This window comes from Saccoglossus kowalevskii, chromosome 17 (genome assembly GCF_978046115.1).
Source record: "Saccoglossus kowalevskii chromosome 17, keSacKowa6.1, whole genome shotgun sequence".
Lineage (NCBI taxonomy): Eukaryota > Metazoa > Hemichordata > Enteropneusta > Harrimaniidae > Saccoglossus > Saccoglossus kowalevskii.
Genome location: NC_140657.1, coordinates 14,435,146 through 14,455,776, shown reverse-complemented (window position 1 = coordinate 14,455,776; position 20,631 = coordinate 14,435,146). Strand labels below are relative to the sequence as shown.

Sequence of the window (20,631 nt, the reverse complement as noted above, 5' to 3'; positions counted from 1 at the left end):
GCACGGTTGTGTGAGATTTGTATTGATAAACAGTCATTTTCCCACTGCTCGATTCGTTATCCCTGTGTCAAGCCTGAGTGCGAGTTTTGATCTAGTGTTGATTTGCATTGAATACCGCCTTTGCATCATTAAAGTCTCGATTAATGTTCCTCGATGCGTTCACAATCGCACACATTTGTGAGCTCGCTGATCTGGACAACAATCAGATTCGCAATCTTTGTTAATGGACCCATATCTCGTCCATGCGCGGCACGACGACCACGACGCTTGGACGTACATTTTAAATTTCATTTACGCTATTGTTTCTTGGTTATTGTATCACTCAAGTTGTGTCTTCTTGGATTAATCCCAACTTATCGGACCCCGATTTTTTTTTTTCAGCTGCTACCAGCACAATGGAGGAAGACCTGCCTGGTTACCTGATTGCCACTTACATCATCTTAAGCGTGGTCCTCATACTGCTGGTTGTCGGAATCATTTATTGCCTTGTTAAACGAAACAGAAAATTAAAATGGCTTGGACATCAATCCCTAGATGACGAATCTATTACTGAAAGTCTGAAGAAAGCCTCGCCAAGAAGGAAAACGCCAAGCTTTCGAATCTCTTCGAAATCCGGGTAAGTAATTTAAAACAATTCTCAGTTAATCATGGGGATTAGAATAATGTTTTTTTTTGTTTTTTTTTACCAGAATACGTCATCAATTCCTTCCTGGTTTATCCTTCAGGGTTCATCCTAGTCGTTAGCGCAAATTTGCATATGACGCGTCATATTCGAACCACTGGCGGATTCAGAAATTCGGTAAGGGGTGCACGCATTCTCCTTCCCAGAGTTCCTTGCGGTTAGATCACCGAAAGTATCTCTGCCACCACACACCGCCATTTTGTGGTGAAACACCACAAGACTTTTACTACGCCAATTATTTGCGTATTTTTGTTATGAGAGGGATCTTGTGTTGATTTATTCCTACTGATAAACTAGTTTTAAAAGATTTCATCGATAGCTGATAATGATTTTTTTGCAAACGCACTGAAAACGGTGAAATAGTTATAATTTACAAAACGAAATAATTCCATTGCGTAATAACCGTTACCAAGGTGTTACTCGGTTCATCAAACTGACCGTCCTGTTGATTGCCAGGCAAAGAATTACAAACTAACGAAAGCACTTCCTAGTATTGACGACTAAATCGTCCTACTGCAACACCGTTTGTGTTACAGAAAGAAAAAAAAGCTTCTAACTTTGAAAACAACCAAAATCTGCAAACAACGCGTACACATTCGTCAGGTTCGAAAATCGAACACTTGCATGGCAATGTTTTGTTGGGCGCCTTTGAAAGTAGTGCCACTGTGACGCATCGACCAATCAACGACAAGCATAAGATCGCGTGGTGGCAGAGATATATTCGTGGAATAGAACTCTGCCTGGGAGATTGGGGTACACGCTCCTATTGACGTGGCCGAAGTAGACATCCGGTGGGCTGCGTTTGTCAATTGATTTGTCAATTTTTTGCGGGCTGAAGGGGGGGGGGGGGGCTGGTGCGCCTCCCTCTAAATCCGCGTGCGAACGAGCCTACAATTATGGTGTCGCAATCGAGCTTATTTTCACGTGCACCAGAAATGCAATGTGCTGCATCTCAGACTGGTAGTACAAAAAATTGTCTTACTAGTCTGAGGCTGCATCGAACGGCTTTATTGTAATCGAAGAAACGAAACAAAATGAAACTGGATGACAAACATAATAAAGATTAAACTGTAATCAGAGAAAATGGGTTTTATACGCACAATATTTGCAAAATATTTGCCGAAAATAACAATATTTTAATTAGTAAATGGCTCGTTTCGCTAATTACAGATAAGCAGAAATCTGTAATCAGCGAAACAAGTGTCCTACACGTACAATATTCACAATTGTCTGTCAAAACTTGGCCAGTATATTTACCTTTCAGTCGTGTATATAACTACCGTAGTACATAAAACATTTGTCGAAAATAGCGGGATTTCAATTAGTAAACGGTTCGTTTCGCTAATTACAGATAATCAGAAATCTGTAATCAGCGAAACAAGTGTCCTACACGCATATTACAGCCAAACCAAAGTAAGCTTGAAATTTCAGTTGTGAGACGTGACAAAACAAACACTGCCATTGGTATGGTTTCTGTGGAAAATTGTACTGTATCGATCGTCAAAACTGCGTTTGAAATAATTACATGTATTCATAGATCAGGAGAGAAAATAATGATATTCCATGTTCGGGCTTAAAATGTCAGAATTACAATTGACATTCAGCCATTAGTCTGTATTATTTTCACATTTGCGGCAAACGATCATGTTGTTTCTTTGAGTGATTTCATGTACTGTCGTTGGTAAACTGCGCATGAATGATGACGTCATGTTGACGACTGAATGTAACCATGACAGCACGAGGAATCAAACTACAGTACAATATGGCGAACAGAACACTGTCTCTACTACGAGAATCCCTCCATAACTTTGCCAGTTTTTAATAATCATTATGACTGCGTTATTGACTAAACACGTATTTGACGGCGTATTTGATTTGAATAGGTATTGACCTATTTATAACAAGTAAGCAAGCGCGGTACCTCACTTTTCTTGGCCACATGTTGATTTCCATGACAAACTTGAATTCAGTCTATGAATTGACACCCATGTATTTAGAACGTTCTATGTGTTGTATAGCATTCCCCTTGATATCTATGTTGAATTTGTTTAATTTTTCCAACCGTTATTTTATACCGATCATCATAAAAGAAACATAAAATCTTTACTTAGTATTGACAAAGTACGTTCTCTAAATGCCAAGTTTATGCTCTCTCACCGTGGCCACACACATAATTTCGTATCATTGACATCCACGCTTATTTCACATTTATTTACATTAAACATGCATTACAAAAAACAATGGATCCAAAATGAATCCCATTGTTGAGCACGATCATGCTGTTTTATACGTTCTCCGACGTCGACCCTTTAAACGTGCGTAACACTCTTTGTCGCCAGTTTATACAAAACAACGCCAGCGAATTACCTGGCCATCATTTTTTTTATTATACTGTCCTTTATTTCAGAGACAAAACTCCTCCTGAACTTTTAACTCCAGGTGGAGGGGGCACAGGGGAACCGAAGGAGTTTGTTATTCCAGGCAGTAAGTAAAAATTAATTCATACAAAGTTATAATTTTTTTCTACCACAATTATACGGTCTTGTCTAGTTAATACAGCTTATGATTTATGTGTATAAACCGTTATTGACAGTAAATTTGATCAAGATTACAATAAAGATTGTTAAGTTTAATGTGGCGAATGTTGGCGTGAAGGGTCTTTGGGGGATTGGCATTTATCATTACGAAATGAAAACTGCTTAATATCTGTCAAATTTTCTCAAAATAAATTTTCATCTTATACCTGAAATTGCACATTAACTATTGCAAAGTGACTCTTAGCAATTTAAAATTTGCTGAGTAATTACGAAATGAATGTTTCACCAATCTATTTATTTAAAAAGACATTTGTATTTAAATAAAAACCATTACCCAACCCATATCTCTCGACGCGCAGCAATCAACTCCCTCCCCAGGGGTAGGCATTTTAATGTCACATGATGCTGATGGCAACCATCCAATGTTATTTAGTATGAAATATCGGATGCACAATTTTCAAAGAGGCGATTGTGGTCACTTATGTGCTAGAAAAAAGATCGCTGACAACAGGTATCAATACGATGTGCACACGCCCACCGTGTTGCGCAAATCAGGGGAAAATGTTTATGTATGATGTAAATTACGATATTCAATTGTTCAATTGTTGTTTAATACACGTACAGTGCCCATATACAAATGACTGACACGATGGGGAGGTTGGATTGACTAGTACTAGCATTCACTCGGATACTACGACTTCAAAACAAGTTACTATTCAAATCACCTGACAGAATAGAACTTTTGATGTTTCTAGTTCTCCCCGAGAGGTTGAAATACTTCTTGTATAGCTTAACAGTAAAAAACGACATTGAATTTGACAAAGCTCACAGAAACGCGACTAGACCAACGCTTCGCATTGCAGACAAGTCTTAAAATGCTGTAATAAGCAAAATATGACCAAAAGTATATAGGCAATACATATTTGAGAATTAAAAACTTTAAAATGAAATCGGCATTAAAAGCTGGGGTGTCGTCACCTGCGTATGCGTCAGATGGCCATAGCGTGTCATTGTTTACAAACAAGCGTCTACCCATGAGCCTTAGCGTTTTTAGCGTGTGTTGTTATCGTCGCTTGGGATTCGATTCCCGCGCGTGCGCAGGTGACGACCCTCCCTCTTTAAGAGCACTCGTTACTTCGGGCGTATAAACGTCGTCTCATAATGGCAGCAATGTCCAACCCATCTGATGAAAACGTAAATCCTAGGTAGTAGTGGATGTCAACAAACTTAAAAAGAATGCTACCATGGTTACGTAGAATGAACAGATGCTCACGTGACTTAGCTAATTTGCATTGTGGTGAATTTACATGGCATCAGTGACGGTGCGGAATTGACGACAGATACATGGGGAACACAAAGATGAATGACTATTGGAGTAAATCTTCAAACCAGCTTGCAGGGCCCAAGAGAGTATCCGAAAGATCGTATCAAGTTAAATACTCTTTCACGACATCGACTACAACCAGAGTAGAATACACGAATTGGACGTAATCTAACTTTTGATCGGCTGATATCGAATTTTTAACTTGAACATCTCCACTACTCTGCGTTCAACGTATTATCTAGATTGTTTAAATGTTTTATCAGTTCGTATATGTCTTCGAGTACAAAATACATGCTTTATAAATAACACTATTTTTAGTTTTCAAATTCCTAAAACAGAGACTATCATACCGTTCCTGTCTATGCACAGGTCATGATATTATTTATAATGGCCGATTTGTGGTCATTTTTATACTAATTTAATGTAACCGACCAGTGGTATTTTCTGTAATTATCAAATGTGGCCGTCCTATGGCCAGTTTTTATACTAATCTAATATGATTGACTTGTGGTTATATTTTACTGATTTAATATGGTCGGCCATATTGAGTTATGTATTCTAATTAAACATAGTCAACTGATGGCCATTGTTATACTGATCTAATATGTCCGACAGGTGGCCATTTCTGTACTGATTTATTATGACATTTGTAAACTGATCTAATGCCGTCCACTGATTTTGAGCTGTACGATTGACTGATGACTATGTTTATACTGATCTAGTATGATCGACTGGAATTTAATTTTATGCTATATATATAATATGGGATACTGGTAGCCATTTTTATAGTGATTTAAAACATCCACATGGTTATCATTTCACGTTTATCTAAACTATGAAACTATATTTATATACGAAAAAAAAATTCGAACATGAAGCAAACAACAAATTTAGAGCATCGCCATGCTTCAAACAAATCTAGCTAACAAAACAGTTTAAGAAGGTCAACCTCGTATTGAACGGTAATATCTGCCAAAACGGAATAATAATTTAATGATACATGGTAACTAATCAACTTATGATTGATACAAATTAGCTCCGGTAAATACACCTTTCCCATTACTGGCGTTCTCCAAGGCCAGTCGCTAATCGTTTTGACCCGTAGCGGTACATGGATGAAAATAATAATAATTTATTCAGTACTTTGGCAAATTCTGGTTTTTGAGATATTTTTTCTACATCCTAGATGACTTACAACAAAACTGCCGCACACTGTAGTCGCGTTGAATGACATTTTTTTTTTCATCATTCGTAATACGTAATCCATATGCGGAGTTCCGTCATTAGAGGGCGCATCATAAAGTATTCTCCGGGCGAACATTCGGGCATTTTCACCGCCTGGCAACCATCACGGTGAAAACAAAGGCCGAAAATTCTCGGTACTTTGCGATGGTTGTTGAGACTCCCTTGAACAGTGTAACAAGATTAGCCCTACATGTGTAACATATATAAATTCGGTTGTTCAGGATTACTTCAAAGTTGAGTTTGTGTTGTTTTCTCGAATTTTCACCGGCTCCACCGGCGTTTCACAGCAGCGCGCACAGAACCCATAGAAATGCATGGTACAGTGGTGCGCGTCTTAGCAACGTAGAACGTCTTGTGACGTAGCTCCGCCCGAGGATTAGACAGGATTGTTTATTTGGGGATCTGTTCAGACCAATAAAAATGTCAATATTATGAAAAATGAAAGTCACAATTATCGATAGCTGGAAAGTGCGATAACAAAACTATTATCTGATTTATGGGGTATAGGTAATTGTCGTCAGACAATTAAAATAAAACTGTTAGGCTAGGGACAGTTGAATTCAAAATGGTTTTTATTGCGTGTTTTTTTTTACCCACACAGAGGACGAATAAATGTACTACTAATTATGCGCTATGCGTTTCGGGTTGTACAACCAATTGGTAATGTATTGAATTAACTTTTAACGACAACGTGGTTCTACTTTTAGGTCATTATCTCAAAACATAGTGCCTGGCTTAGAAGCCCGCCGTGTATGTTTATTTATTTTTCAAATGTTTTCCACGTAGGCATCGAGAGATGAGTTATGATGTTTATTTCCACGAAATCGATATTACTTATAAAAGGTCACTCGTATGGCAGTAAAATGAATTTGATAACAGGGGTTATCGTTCGTCTAACCAGGGGGGGGGGGGTATGTACGCGGGGTTTCGTTTACAGCGAAAATGTTTCTCAAAAATAGCTCAGCCTTGAAAAAAATACCTACATTTTATTTTAAGAACCAAAAGAGCCGAATTCAAGTTTCATTACCGAGTAATGTATGGTACCGAACATGTTGTATATACAATGCATTGTGGGACAGAAATTCAAGTTGAGCACTACGGAGCATGTTACTGAGCATGTGACATGCGTCATGGGATATAATTTCAAGTTTTTCTCTTGTGCGCATGCAGGATGCATTATGGGGGAGAAATTCAAGTACACCACTGAGCATGTTGCTGAGCTTAAACACTGTAACACCCAGGTCACAGCCTTGTAATTCAAGGTTTGTTAACACATAATCTAAAATAAAGGTTGCTTCATTCTTGGCTCAAAATGTTGAATGATGTGTCAAGGCGGATGTACAAATTGACATAATTAATAGCGTGGTTCAGTGACGATGTTATGCCAAAGCTACAAACAACTATTAGAACAAAGCAAAATTTATCCTGTTTTTCACACTTAAGGAATTTTAAATGCCAAACAGAATTCTTCGCCGAATTAAATACACTTAAAGCGGGGGATTCGTCACCTGCGCATGCGTAAGATAGCCATAGCGTGTCATTGTTTACATACAAACGTCTACCCATGAGCCTTTGCGTTTTTAGCGTGTGTTAATCCTCGGGGGCGGAACTACGCCACAGACGTTCTACGTTGCTAAGACGCGCACTGCTGTACATGCATTTCTATGGGCTCTGTGCGCGCTGCTGTGGAACGCCGGTCGAGCCGGTGAAAATTCGAGAAAACAATACAAACTCAACTTTGAAGTAATCCCGAACAGCCAAATTTATATATGTTACACACGTAGGGCTAATCTTGTTACACTGTTCAGAGGAGTCTCAACAATCATCCCAAAGTACCGTTTTCTGCGAGTTTTGGGCCTTTGTTTTCACCGCCGCAGGTTGCCAGGCGGTGAAAATGCCCGGATGTCCGCCCCCGAGGATATCGTCGCTGGCGACTCAATTCCCGCGCGTGCGTGACGCTTTAAGAAGATTTAAGAAACTCCGTCTAATAGATTCAAATACAAGTAAACTACAGGTAATGCGATATGATAAACAAACGAACGTGTGGAAACGATAAAATCAGTACAGATATGAACTGTTTCTAGAGGGCGTTCTGTTTTAGTTGTTCCTACAGGCATGTTGGCTGTTTCCCGCCTCAAGTGTCATGGCGCACCAAGCCACAACTCGAAAGGAACGCCGGGAACCAGCGAAACAGGCATTTTGAATTCTCGTTAGTTTGGTTGGAAATGTTTATCATATCAGTGACTACTGTTTAATTAAAAAACTTTATGTATTTCATGGACGTTCAGTGCAAGCAGAAATCCTTCCTGATAAATTTTAAAAAGATAGGCAGGTACTGACGTACTTGTTTGTTTGTTTGTTTTGTATATTTAGCTCCCACTACTCCAGTGAGTGTGAACAGCTTCACCGTAGAGCAACCACAGCCGACTCTAAGCCCCCGACAAAGTAGGAGAAAATCAATGACTGCCAGTCTGGACCTGAGAGAGATAGACCCATCCTCCAAAATGTACTCCGCGTCGGTAGGTTCAGTCTGTTTTCTCATTTTACTATATTTTTTAATTATTTTAAGGAGGAATGGTAGTTTTGAGAGTTGTTGTCGTGGAAGGAACATTTACATATCACAAAGTAACCAGTCTCGATTTCAAACTAGAGCCTGTTTCACAACCATACCTCCTCGGAATGCTAAATGAGAACACATTTAGAGAAACTGCTACGTCTATGTAATTGCTTTCTCAATATTCATGTTACAGGGCCCACAAAGTCGCCAAGCCTCGACAGAATCTTCGGGTTCTCACGGGGGAATCGGCATGATGAATTTTTCACTGAAATACAATCAGGAGATGAATTTACTGACAGTGCGCCTGATTGAGGCGCGTGAATTGCAACCGCGTGATTTCAGCGGAACATCGGACCCTTACTGCAAAATAGCGGTGTTACCGTGCGTGACGAAAACGATGCAGAGTCGGGTGCACCGGAAAACGCTCGACCCTGAGTTCAAAGAAAGTTTCGTTTTCGAAGTTCCCGAGCACGAACTTCACATGCAGACTGTGAGAATTGAACTGTACGATTTCGACCAATATTCCCGCGACGAATGTGTAGGTTTGGTCATACTGCCCTTAACTAATATCGACTTAACTGAAAAATTGGAAATGTGGAAGGAAATCAGACACGTTGAAGAAAGACACGAAGTGGTGAGTATGATTCGTGGCTCTCCCTCGCTATATTTCACACAAAAAAAGCTTAGATTGTCCATGCCTACTTTTGAATTATTGACGCGTATGGCGACTATGGATATCATTCTCCATCATAACATTGATTAAAACTAAAAAAAAAATTAACACAGAATCGTGTTCCCAAAAAGGTGGTTTAGGAAGCGAATTACAAGTGATGGGCGAGGTAATCCATTTTTTTTAATCAATTTCGATCCCCTGACACACTATTCATCCAATGCTCAAATTTCTGCTATTCAATACCATACCGTTCACTGTTTATTCAGGCAGTCAACGACCGTAGTTGGTCTCTCATTGTGAACTTGCGAGATCGGGCAAATTACTATATATTTGTTTCTATTACCAAGGTCAGGGACTCGAACCACTGTTCTTCTGATCAGCCAAAACAAGTTAAGCATGTGATCAATTAGGGAATGGCTTACACAGCACTATAACTTACCCAGAATTCTCCGTTTTGTACTTTTATTGGAGTACCATTTTAGTTTTTCAAGACTACGTTTTGCAATGTGTGATCATAATGTCAAATGTACCCTAAAGTCTGACGAAAAACAATTAATAGAGGTGCTAAAAATGCTGTCTTTGTGAAATATAAACACCAACATCAGTACTCGCCCTGGCAGCTAATTTGCATATTTCATTATTTCACCCATTCAAAGCCACATGCAGGTGTTGATAATTTTCAGTGTGGTTATTATAAACCAGAGTTGGGTTTATAATCAGAAAATCAGAAAAATGAGTATGCAAACATTTTGTCGCTTTCGTTCAGCCAATCAAAGAATGTGAACGGAAAGCGTCTAGCCAATCATATGACGTGTATCATTCCCTTCGTTTCATTTCGTCCATGTGATGAGCAAGTACGCTAGTCCGACCAAAACCGAGTACTTAAAGCGGGGGAGTCTTCACCTGCGTATGCGTCAGATGGACATAGCGTAACAATGTTCACAAACAAGCGTCTACCCATGAGCCTTTGCGTTTAGCGTGTGTTGTTAAAGTCGCTTGGGACTCAATTCTCGCGCGTGCGCAGGTGACGACCCTCCCGCTTTAGATCTACAAACTCACACTATCTTGTGGTGATTGTATTACATATGTAAGATACACCTCGTGTATACCATCCACGAATCTGTTTTTGTCCCTGGTGTAACACCGCTACAATCCCTGGCCTTAACCCCTCCTTACCTTGCTCTTGTCAGACATGGATATTGCAAGTTGTTAGAGTAAAAAACGATATGAATGCCTGAAATCTGGGTCTTTATATGGAAACAAGGAAACAGACTTAGTGACGACACGTCCCTTTTCAAAACCAGATATTTGACATAGATTTATCCCAAACAGATCCCTAATGCATATTATGTGTTATATTATATACACATACATATTTTCCAAATAACTTCAATCTGCACTCATTTGCATTTCAATACATGAAAACTGTAGCATACAGTAAATCGCCATCTTTTTAACCAGTTTGAATATGTTTTTTTGGCATAATGTTATTATGGCAATATTAAAGCGGGAGGGACGTCACCTGTGCACGCGTTGGAATTGAGTCCCAACCGACGATAACAACACGCACTAAAAACGCAAAGGCTCATTGGTAGACGCTTGTTTGTAAACAATGACACGCTATGACCATCTGACGCATGCGCAGGTGACGACTCTCCCGCTTTAAGTTATAGCAGTAGTGTGAGGTAAATCGGGTAACAAATGTTGCTTTGCACAGCATTGCTAGCTTAGGTGGTCTAGATTGGCTTAAAATAACTTTCTTAGACAATTCGTGCATAACATATCTAGATAGACTTCAAAGTTAGGATAATGCAGCCAATGAAAAGAAAGCTAAGTTGGGTTGGAAATGGCCAAAGCAAATGAATGAATATTCTATCAAGCAATTGGTTGGCCTTCTAGAAGAGAAAAAAAAAGAAGAATCACAAAATCACTTGCATACAAACTCTTTGTTTTTAGTGTTCTTTTAATGAAATAAAATATTATGTGGGTATATAAATAGCGAAAGTCGGGTTACCGAGAAACAAACGTGCACACACGTTTGCCATTACCGCCATATATAATAAATGCGCAGTAAAAGACTCCATTCCGAATCTCCGTCCCGCGCGTGTATATTTACTGTTCCTCTTCTCCTACTGCTAGGATTGCAGCCAGTGGATTGATTCTGCTTGAGTAGGAAGATCTTCTATGTTCATCTGGCCCTGCGGACTCCGTGTTCTCGTAACTAGTTATGAATCAACGGTTAACTGTTTTACTTCTTTGAGAATCAACGCAGATTGAAACACCATTCAAAAGCTTTGGTAAAGTTTCGGAGAAATAAATTGGGAAGTCAAAACTGTTGCCAACTTTCGGAAGCGCTGAAAATCACTGAGAATTAACGCGTACATTTAAACCATGGAATACTTCAAATATTGAAAAATAAAAATGAAAATGTACAAAAAAAAATATTCACTGATCAACATTTCTACCACCCCCACAATTTCAAATGATTGGCTCCTGAGTTAAAAGCTTTCCCCTTTCTTAAGGGCATGATATACGTATGTATGGCTGATCATTTTCATGGTAATTAGCATCAACGTACATACTTTTTTGGGGGGTCATTTATTCTCTTTTTTTATATAAATGCCGTCCACGGAAATCATCAATAATCGAAACGAAGTACCACGCATAATATTTCATAAAGGATTGATATGCGCATGCGCACACTTGTCGCTGTGCGTCGTTATTTTGGTTTTTGTCTTGGTCTGTTTAGGTTGAAACTGAGTTTTATTGTAATTAGTCTATGTAACCTTTCCAAAAGGTTACACCGCCCATAACCCAGCAATTATAAGGGGCCAACCATTTCAAATCATGGAGGATTGGCTGAAAGATTTGCTTAAACAAATTGCATGCAGGTGTGGAAGGGAAAGATGTTGCCGCATTCAAGAAAAATAAAAAATGTACAGATAAGAAAAGGGATACTCTTTTATCCATTTCTCATAATTTCGAATGGTCTTATAGTCGTTCTTTACCCCAGATCATTCATGTGACGTCACTCGAGATTCAATTTAACGTCTATTCTGAGTAAGTTGTCGCTCGATGTCCTTCAATGGACCGTGACAGTTTTATACTCGGAATAACGAGCCCGGTACTAAGACGACGAATCGAGATGACGTCATAAGGTATTACTTTATTTTTACTCTGGCCTTGGAATGCAGTTTAAGCGGGGTAGTCGTCACCTGCGCATGCGTCAGATGGCCATAGCGTGTCATTGTTTACAAACAAGCGTCTATCCACGAGCCTTTGCGTTTTTAGCGTGTGTTGTTATCGTCGCTTGGGATTCAATTCCTGCGCGTGCGCAGATGACGACCCTTCAGCTTTAAATTGATGAAACAAAGAAATGTGAAATTAGCTGTCGGGTGATGAGGGCGAGTACTTATGTTGGTAATTATATTTTGACATCTTGAAAAACAATTACGGAATTAAATTGGGTTAAATAGGGTTAAAAAAAGTAAGCGTGTAAACAATTTGAGATAAATCAATGTCCACTGGTACACATCATAGAGAACTCTGGGTTATTTATAGTGTTGTACGGCTTCGACTATTCTACTAGCTCAGTGAAGTAACTTCTTGCCTTCAAAATGTGTTATCTTATTCTATGTAAACGTTGTATACGACGCATGTGACCCATATCGAACGCGACGCCGTACGACGACTACGACGGTTTGATGGCGCTTGCCCAGTTTACGTTGACAACAAAAAGGGTTCACTGTTATGGGTCACCTCATTTAGTGGTACTGTGCACTGTCATTAATGGACGCTCATGTGACACTTCGTCGATTTGATCACTCATGAAAAATTGCAAATGAGATCATTAATTCTTAAATGTGTTTACTTTTAAAATGTCATTCCTTCACGATCATTTATTCAAGAATAAGTATATTTATTCTCCAAAATATTCAATTCAGTGATCTGAAAAGTAGGGTAGATTCACATTCAGTCGCTATGATACAAAATACGAGGAACGGAACTCATTTTTATGACAACTCATTCGAGGAAGGACGAAACGTGATACAAAAACAGGGGATAGTGGGATATCCGAATCGGAAACTGTCGGCGCCCAGTATAAGGATATTTTTCAGTGGGAAGAAGACTACATTTCCTATTTAGCACTGATAGAAAGGAACCACATTTCTGCAATTAAAGATGCAAATTTTGGAGTTGTCTTTTGTATTCGTAGTACATTTCCGCAACTCTTTGTCTAGCATAGTCTGGACCGTCGTAGCATTCAACCACACTACGTAGGCAATACATATTTGGGCCGTCCGACCCCCCCCCCCCAACACACACACAGTGTCACTTTATTGACAATACTTCAAGCGATAAGGCAAAATAATTATCGATCTGATGACAATACGCCGAATGGTAAAACATCATAAATCGTAAATATCGATCACTTATGACAAAATGTATATAAAACAGCAGCCAGCTAAAACTTTCTTATTATGATCGATTATTTTAATATTAGCAATACATTCGCCGGGCCACACTTACATCACAGCGTCAAGTAGTGGTGCTGTTGGACAAATCCACACACAATTTACAGATTGTATCAACTAGGTTTTAAATTGGGAAGACGGGAAGAGCAATTTCCTTCCCAACAACTTAAGAAATAACATTATTGCCCGATAGTTGGATAACCTTTATAATAGGCTTCACTAAACACTGTGCAATGTTAGTGTGCGATAGGACAATTATTGCCCGTTACTTTGATAGTTGGATAACCTTTATAATATGCTTCACTGAACACTGTGCAACGTTAGTGTGCGATCAATCTGATTAAAATCTGATGTAGTGTACGGGCTTTAATTATTTTGGCTATAAACTTGTTTTAATTTTATTTTGTATTACTTTTGTTATTAATGCCCTTTTATTTTACTTTGATTTTGATTTTTTTTAATTCCGCCCTACCTACATCTGATCCGACGCCTATGTAAGTCCCGTTCAAATCTCGCGTAAGTAACAGCCAATCACAGTCCCCCTTTTATACAGGCTGTCGGTTGCTTACTTTTCAGTGTATACGGGCAATTCTTCTGTACATTTATATTTTGCCCACTTGAATAAACCATTAATAGAAAATTGCTAGTATATTTTTATTTGCAAAAGAAATTCCACAGCATTTTACAATTTTTGTCATTTCATTGAATATTTTTTTCACTTCCAACAAATGTGTACACTTCCAGATACATCTTCGCCAGCCAAGGTTCGTTCATTCAGTCATCGCTTCAATTTTACATCACTGAGCATAATTATCTAGAATGGAAGCAAAAAAAAAGTAAATCGTAATGATTAGAACACTGTAAACAGCTATAGTAAACAATGCAAACTGATTTTAAATTGTATAGCGGTCACCGGCCCACGGCATCGACGCAGAAAATTGGAGCAAAACAATATTTCCTGATCAATTGCGATGTGTTCCAAATAAAAAATATTTTATTCCAGTCCAAATCAGCTCATTTACTTTAATAAAGTGTTATTGTATAATGTACAAAATGTTGATACAATTTGATGAATATTTACAGCTACGGCTTCAATACCGTAGACGATTTTGGCCCGATCGTCAACAAAACATCACCCGTCTCCAGGGCTGGCGACTGGAAAAAGACACTGGTGTTCGGTCGAACCGGTGGAAACAAAATCGTCACTCCCAGAATAACTATGCAAAATAACGATCTAAAGTCGAACCATTCGAGCCACAATATTAACATAAAAATGACTTTCGTTGCATTTGACAATGATAAACTTACCGAAAAGCCGTGTTTTTTTCGGTCGGTATAATCCGCCATTTTATTTGAGTGTGTTTGCCATCAGACTCTGCCCGGTGACGTCATCATGTGCGCTATAAAAGGAGGTCTGTGATTCGTTGACTAAAATCGTCGATAGTGGGTCTCGTTGAAATCTCGTTACATAGGCATCGGTTCAGATGTAGGTAGGGCGGAATTAAAAAAATCACAAAATCAAAATCAAAGTAAAATAATAAAATAAAAGGGCATTAATAACAAAAGTAATAAAAAATAAAATTAAAATAAGTTTATAGCCAAAATAATTAAAGCCCGTACACTACATCAGATTTTAATCAGATTGGTGTGCGATAGGACAATTATTCCATAGTCACGTGATGAACTACCACCAAATGATGTTTGATGCTTATTGTTAGTTGAAGGTCAAGCGACAGTTGCGTTAAGTGCAAAACACTTGGAGCCGCCAATTTTCCTCCAAATGTCCCCTGGTTCCATTAGTTTATAGACTCTGCACATCTTCTTGAATCCCCCGGATAATTATCATTATCCGAGCTCAGCTCATTTTGTGTTTCCATGGTTACCAGTTCGCACACCCACGAGTCGTGACAAATGGATGGTGAATATTTCTTTTTTCTTTTTCAGCGCACTAAAGGGCCCTTTGTCGGAGACCTCATGTTCTCATTAGCATACCTACCGAGCGCAGAACGGCTGACTGTGGTTGCGTTAAAGGCCAGAAACCTCCGCGCCGTGGACGACAGAAAGATGACGTCAGGTGAGTAGCCATCCTACTGTCTTCTCTGATGTTGCCGGGCAACATAAAGCGGGGTTTCCGCTCTTAACTGATTGATTTCCGATGGAAGCATAGAATTCATGGTAACATGACTTTTTTTTTTAATTTTCGTAATTATCCTTTTGCTCTGAACACAACACAACATGATCAATCTCGTGTCTTGATATACGGATTATGTAACAGATCTCAGCTAATGGTCCATTTAATCGTGTATATTTCACAATCAGTATCCGGGTAGCCCTGTGTTCCTAGAACATTCCCATTCCTGTACCGAATTTCAGCTAGCGAGACGTGGAAGTCACCAAATATTGTTTTTCAGGGTTTACTTTTACTGCCCAGTTGTGCAATTAAATCATTCAGATATTAAAAATTCTCCGAATCATATAACAAATCTCATCCAATTACCGAAATGGTCATGACCGTATCAACAAATGAGACTGATGTACTACATAATTATGTTTGTGCTTCGAGTCGGAGAAACAATTTGATACACTAAGGGACGTTCTCGAGTTTATTTTCGTCACGTCAAACGACTCTGAGAATAAAGAACAGGGGTAGATGTAGATTGTTCAGTTAGGGGCGCACGTTTACACCGATTTTATTGCCGCATTGTATTGTGGGATATATTTGTAATGACGATTTTAGGGGACACGAGTCCCCATAAATCGGCAACTGAAATAGGAAAGTTGATTATTAAAAGATATTTGAGTTTTTGCCAGAAATCAGTTCTAGTGGATGTTACTGTTTATTGTTGCATTATTGTGAAATAAATATATATTTAAAAATAAATGAAAGTGACGACACTTTGAACTAGCGCTTTCGAAAGTATATTCACCAATGACACATATCCTAAAAGTTGAATTCTCGCTTTGTATAGTATACATGGCCCCTCCCACTGATTATTGTGATCACCAAGAGGAATGATAAAATCTGTTGGTATGACAACACACCTAGAAATATTGGAACGCTGAATCTAATCTGCACTCGACAAAATCATTGTGTTTAATCACCAAATTAAACATAATTGTTATTGTTGTAATCACTCGAGGCAACTTTACTGTATTTTAAAAGGTTCTTCTTAATTAAATTTGAGAATGTTATTGGATAATATTTCCAATGATAAATTATACGAAACATAGAGCCCTATGGGTGGTCCACAGAATTTAATACCAGATTTACTCATATTGTTCACATATTCCAAAATACCGTTACCTGCATCATAAGATTTTTTTTTTTTTTTTTTCAAATTCCAGTAAATTCTGTATATTTTTTTTTCAACAGACCCCTACGTTAAAGTATCGATATTCTACGCCGGAAAACGATTGAAAAAGAAAAAAACTTCCACTAAACACCATACTGTAAATCCCGTGTTCAATGAAGCAATGGTCTTTAGTGTAGGACAAGAATTTCTCAAACATCTGTATCTAGAATTCCATATAATGCACGAAAACAGAATCGGTCAAAACGAGGTAGGTCAGACACGTTCGCACCACAGGCGCTCAGGGGTTGAACATTCAAATAAATCGATAAGTACCGTTATTATATTATTTTTTTCCGATTTTTCATCGGTAGTTCTATCAATAAGTACCAGAGTTATGAGACTCGGCAGCCTTAGTAAAAGTGACGCATCGCCCGTTTCAACGACCCGTTCGTTTTTTTACCTTAAAATTGTAAAAATAATAATGTTATTATTAAACAACTATTATTTTAATGGGTAACACGATTTGTCATTACGCAATCAGCTGACTTTCATCCAATCACTGATTATTTAACTGATCTGATTATTTCTTTTCCGTGATTTCGGTACTGACATCAACAGAAACTGTTTTTTTTTTTTACAATTTAAGGTAAGAAGTAGTTCGTTCAACCGGGCGATGTTTCGATTGCACAGTGGCCATGTTTCATAGCTAGAAGTAGCGATGTAAAATAAGGAAAACATTAATAATAAATAGTACTGATCGAATTATTTGGTTTTTGCCCCTCGAGTGACGCTTCATAATTTCTTATAGTTATGTAACACTCAATTTGATCTAAATGGTCGCCGTTATCTTGTCGTGAGCAGGAGCCAAGTGTTCCATTTGTCAAGGCGTCCAAATACCTAGTTGCCTCATCAGTGGAACCTCATACATCTATTAAATAAATTCATTAGTAGTTTCACCTGCACGCTAGCTGATTATAGACGTGAGGGCGGTTGTAGCCAATCTAGTGGCACAATACAATGTACTGTTAATTCTTGGTGTATAACAAAGATGATAAAAGTAATATTGCACGGGTAAGTTAACACATACGGACATAGATAAGTCAATGCTGCCGTGTCACAGATTGGTGACAAGGTAGAGAATTGAACATTATTTAGTCGCGTGTCCCTCTCGCTCTCAACAACAAAAAATCGGCGATTATTTTGAGGTCTATTGAACTTGTGTTACTTTCAATGATATGCGTCTATGTTATCGAAACATAATTATGGTTCATCAGACTATTTTACCCAATTTGCTTCTACGGTAATATTACTTGACTATGTCTAGACATATTATGGCATGGTGATATGAATCTTATCGTGGTTGCAACATTCAAAGAACGAAATATAATTTAGTGACTTTTACTACACGATAAATATGTATATTGAATAGAATTCTTCTCTCAATACAACTCGTAGAAAAAATCTCTTTGATGTCGAAAATGATGATTACTGAATTGAAAAACAACTTATGGAACTAATACGTGACCTCCTAAAAGCTTGTTATTTAGAGTCCCATTTACAGCAAATTCGACTCGGAGAGAAAAAATCCCGTGACGGGAGCATCTGACAGGCACAACAACAACATGCACATGCAATTTTAATTCTTTCTGTTTATACAGGTTCTTGGCCGCGTTCTACTAGGCCCCGATTCTGACGGCGAAGAACTAGCACACTGGAATGAAATGACTGTCTCAAGTAAACCAATCGCAAGATGGCACTCTCTTATACCTTAATGTATTCATAATGCGTACTCATTTGCATATATACGTCAATAAACTGCCCGCCACGATAGTCGTATTTATTTTCAGGGTATTTTCAATCAAATTCTATGAATGTGTTCTGCGTGTATGACTTACTTTATGGTACACGGAAAATGGCGGGTTGTATCTGAGCTAGTTTACTGACGACAGTGACAGCAACAGCGACAACCACCAACACCACTATCGCCGCCGCCACCGCCGCCGCCAAGAGCGATCAACACCGACAATTCGTACATCATATTTCCGACAACACTGTATCACCAGAGTGCAAATGCTGAAGACGACTCTACCGTGCTCTACCACCCGGCTCTATGGACTCTTTAAAAGTCAATTGCTGGATAGTGCAAACATTTTAGTATTAGTCGTTCATTTTGTGAATCCTCCCCTCGAGTAAAACAAATACGTATAGCTTGATAAATCCTAAGATTTGCAGTGTAGTAGAAGACATACAAGACGTAATTTAATACGTCGAAAAAAACCGGCAATAAACAAGCTGCTTTTTGATTGGCCTGGCTGTCAGGTTTGGGTAGCCGAGTGTTACTCACTCGCATTTTGGGTGGGAGTGCTCCGCACCAGTTAAAAACTGGACCCCCCAAAAAATTGTCGTTTTATCGGCAAAAAATGAACGAAAATCCTATAGGGCGGTGGTCGTCGCGCAGCGCGTGTTCAAATTTCTTGTAAACAGACAACATATTTTACGCGCGCTGGATGCGGCGCGACGACCACCGCCCTTAAATATTAGGTCATATTATTGGTCAAAAATATCTGCTCGACCGTGAAAAAGGGGTTCAAAATGAAGGCCAGGCACAATCGTGTCAGTAGCTTAGCGTTGACTGGAATCATAGTTGACACATGCGCAAAGTTGTACAGTTTGCGTCTTCTGTGCCAGGCAATAATCGGTGATGCCTCGTTCCCGAAAAGCATCAAAGTTGATAGACAGTAAAGTTGAACTCAAAAATCATTCATGTATATGCCTTTGCAAGATGTTCACCTTTTATTTTTGTAACTTTATATATTTGAAAATACATCAGTATTGCATAATCACATATCATGATTGACCAGGTCAATATTTTTAATCCACTGATAAAAACTCCGAAATCTAGGTCAAAGGTCAAAGTGTTCCATTGAGTCATATTGTTTTAATTGTTCCTCGTGTTTTATTGACCTAGACATGTAATTCTTTTTAAGGTTTTGCATTAATGTTTTAATCCTTTTATAAATATGTGTTTATTACGTTTTTATCCCATTGTCACACAAGTAATCAAATACAGTCAACATCTGATAAGGAGGTTCAACCATGACGTAATTTTGTTTTGTTTTGTTTTTTGTACTTCCACCATAATCCGCAAAACTACTGCAATTTGAACATCGTTTTTGATTTATAGAATTTGGTCTCTGATGATGATGATGATGTTGTTGATTATGATGAAGAATTTTAAAATGTTTTTTTTATTCAGGGAAATTGTAACCATATATTTGTTACGTTGTCACGTTTGTGCTGCCAAACTACATTTTATTACCTCGCATATAATTGGTCGTATTGAATAATCATCCAAGAATCAGCCAATTGACATGTGGCTCTTTATCTTCATCCCCATGCTGAGTAATGTATTTCGTCGTATGTCTTAACAAATAAAGTTGAATAAATGATGGCATTTCTCGAACGGAAATCAATAATTTTTAATTTCCCTTGCGAGATCAAACTAACGGTTTGTATTTGTTAAGGATGTTGATTTATAAAGCACCTCATTTTAAATATTCACTCTGCGTGATTGTCTTCCATAGCGATGCTCACTATAAGATGTTTGTTGTGTCTTTCCTCGAAATGAAACAGAAGTATTTAACAAATATGCGTCACGTGAGATAATTTAAATGCCTTCGTTTTATTTATTTTTGATCCGATGGATGAAAGAAGCTCACATATATATAAGTTGACATTTTAACTCTCACAAGGAATTTGTTTTTAAACTGGGTCAAATAATAAAATTTTGTGAACTTTTTTTAAATACCGGGTTTTGCGTTCAAATTTGGGGGATATTTTTGTTT

General features: G+C 38.3%; 1 protein-coding gene and 1 long non-coding RNA gene across 2 annotated transcripts in view; one reads left to right on the top strand and one right to left on the bottom strand.

Annotated features, from left to right (window-relative positions):
* LOC100370843 (synaptotagmin-1-like) overlaps positions 1–18,626 on the top strand; it is a 28,672-nt gene extending 10,046 nt beyond the window's left edge. Inside the window, exons 2-8 of the mRNA XM_085492136.1 lie at positions 382–616; positions 3,090–3,166; positions 8,162–8,307; positions 8,539–8,979; positions 15,438–15,567; positions 16,867–17,054; positions 18,445–18,626. Coding sequence (XP_085348262.1) covers positions 396–616; positions 3,090–3,166; positions 8,162–8,307; positions 8,539–8,979; positions 15,438–15,567; positions 16,867–17,054; positions 18,445–18,558 — 1,317 coding nt within the window. The 5' untranslated portion in view covers positions 382–395 and the 3' untranslated portion in view covers positions 18,559–18,626. The remainder of the gene's footprint in view (positions 1–381; positions 617–3,089; positions 3,167–8,161; positions 8,308–8,538; positions 8,980–15,437; positions 15,568–16,866; positions 17,055–18,444) is intronic.
* LOC146732673 (uncharacterized) lies at positions 14,134–15,011 on the bottom strand. Its single transcript, XR_014926763.1, has 2 exons — positions 14,802–15,011; positions 14,134–14,307 (listed from the first exon to the last, which is right to left on the bottom strand). It is a non-coding gene; the product is annotated as an uncharacterized LOC146732673 (long non-coding RNA).
* Positions 18,627–20,631: the final 2,005 nt, after the last annotated feature.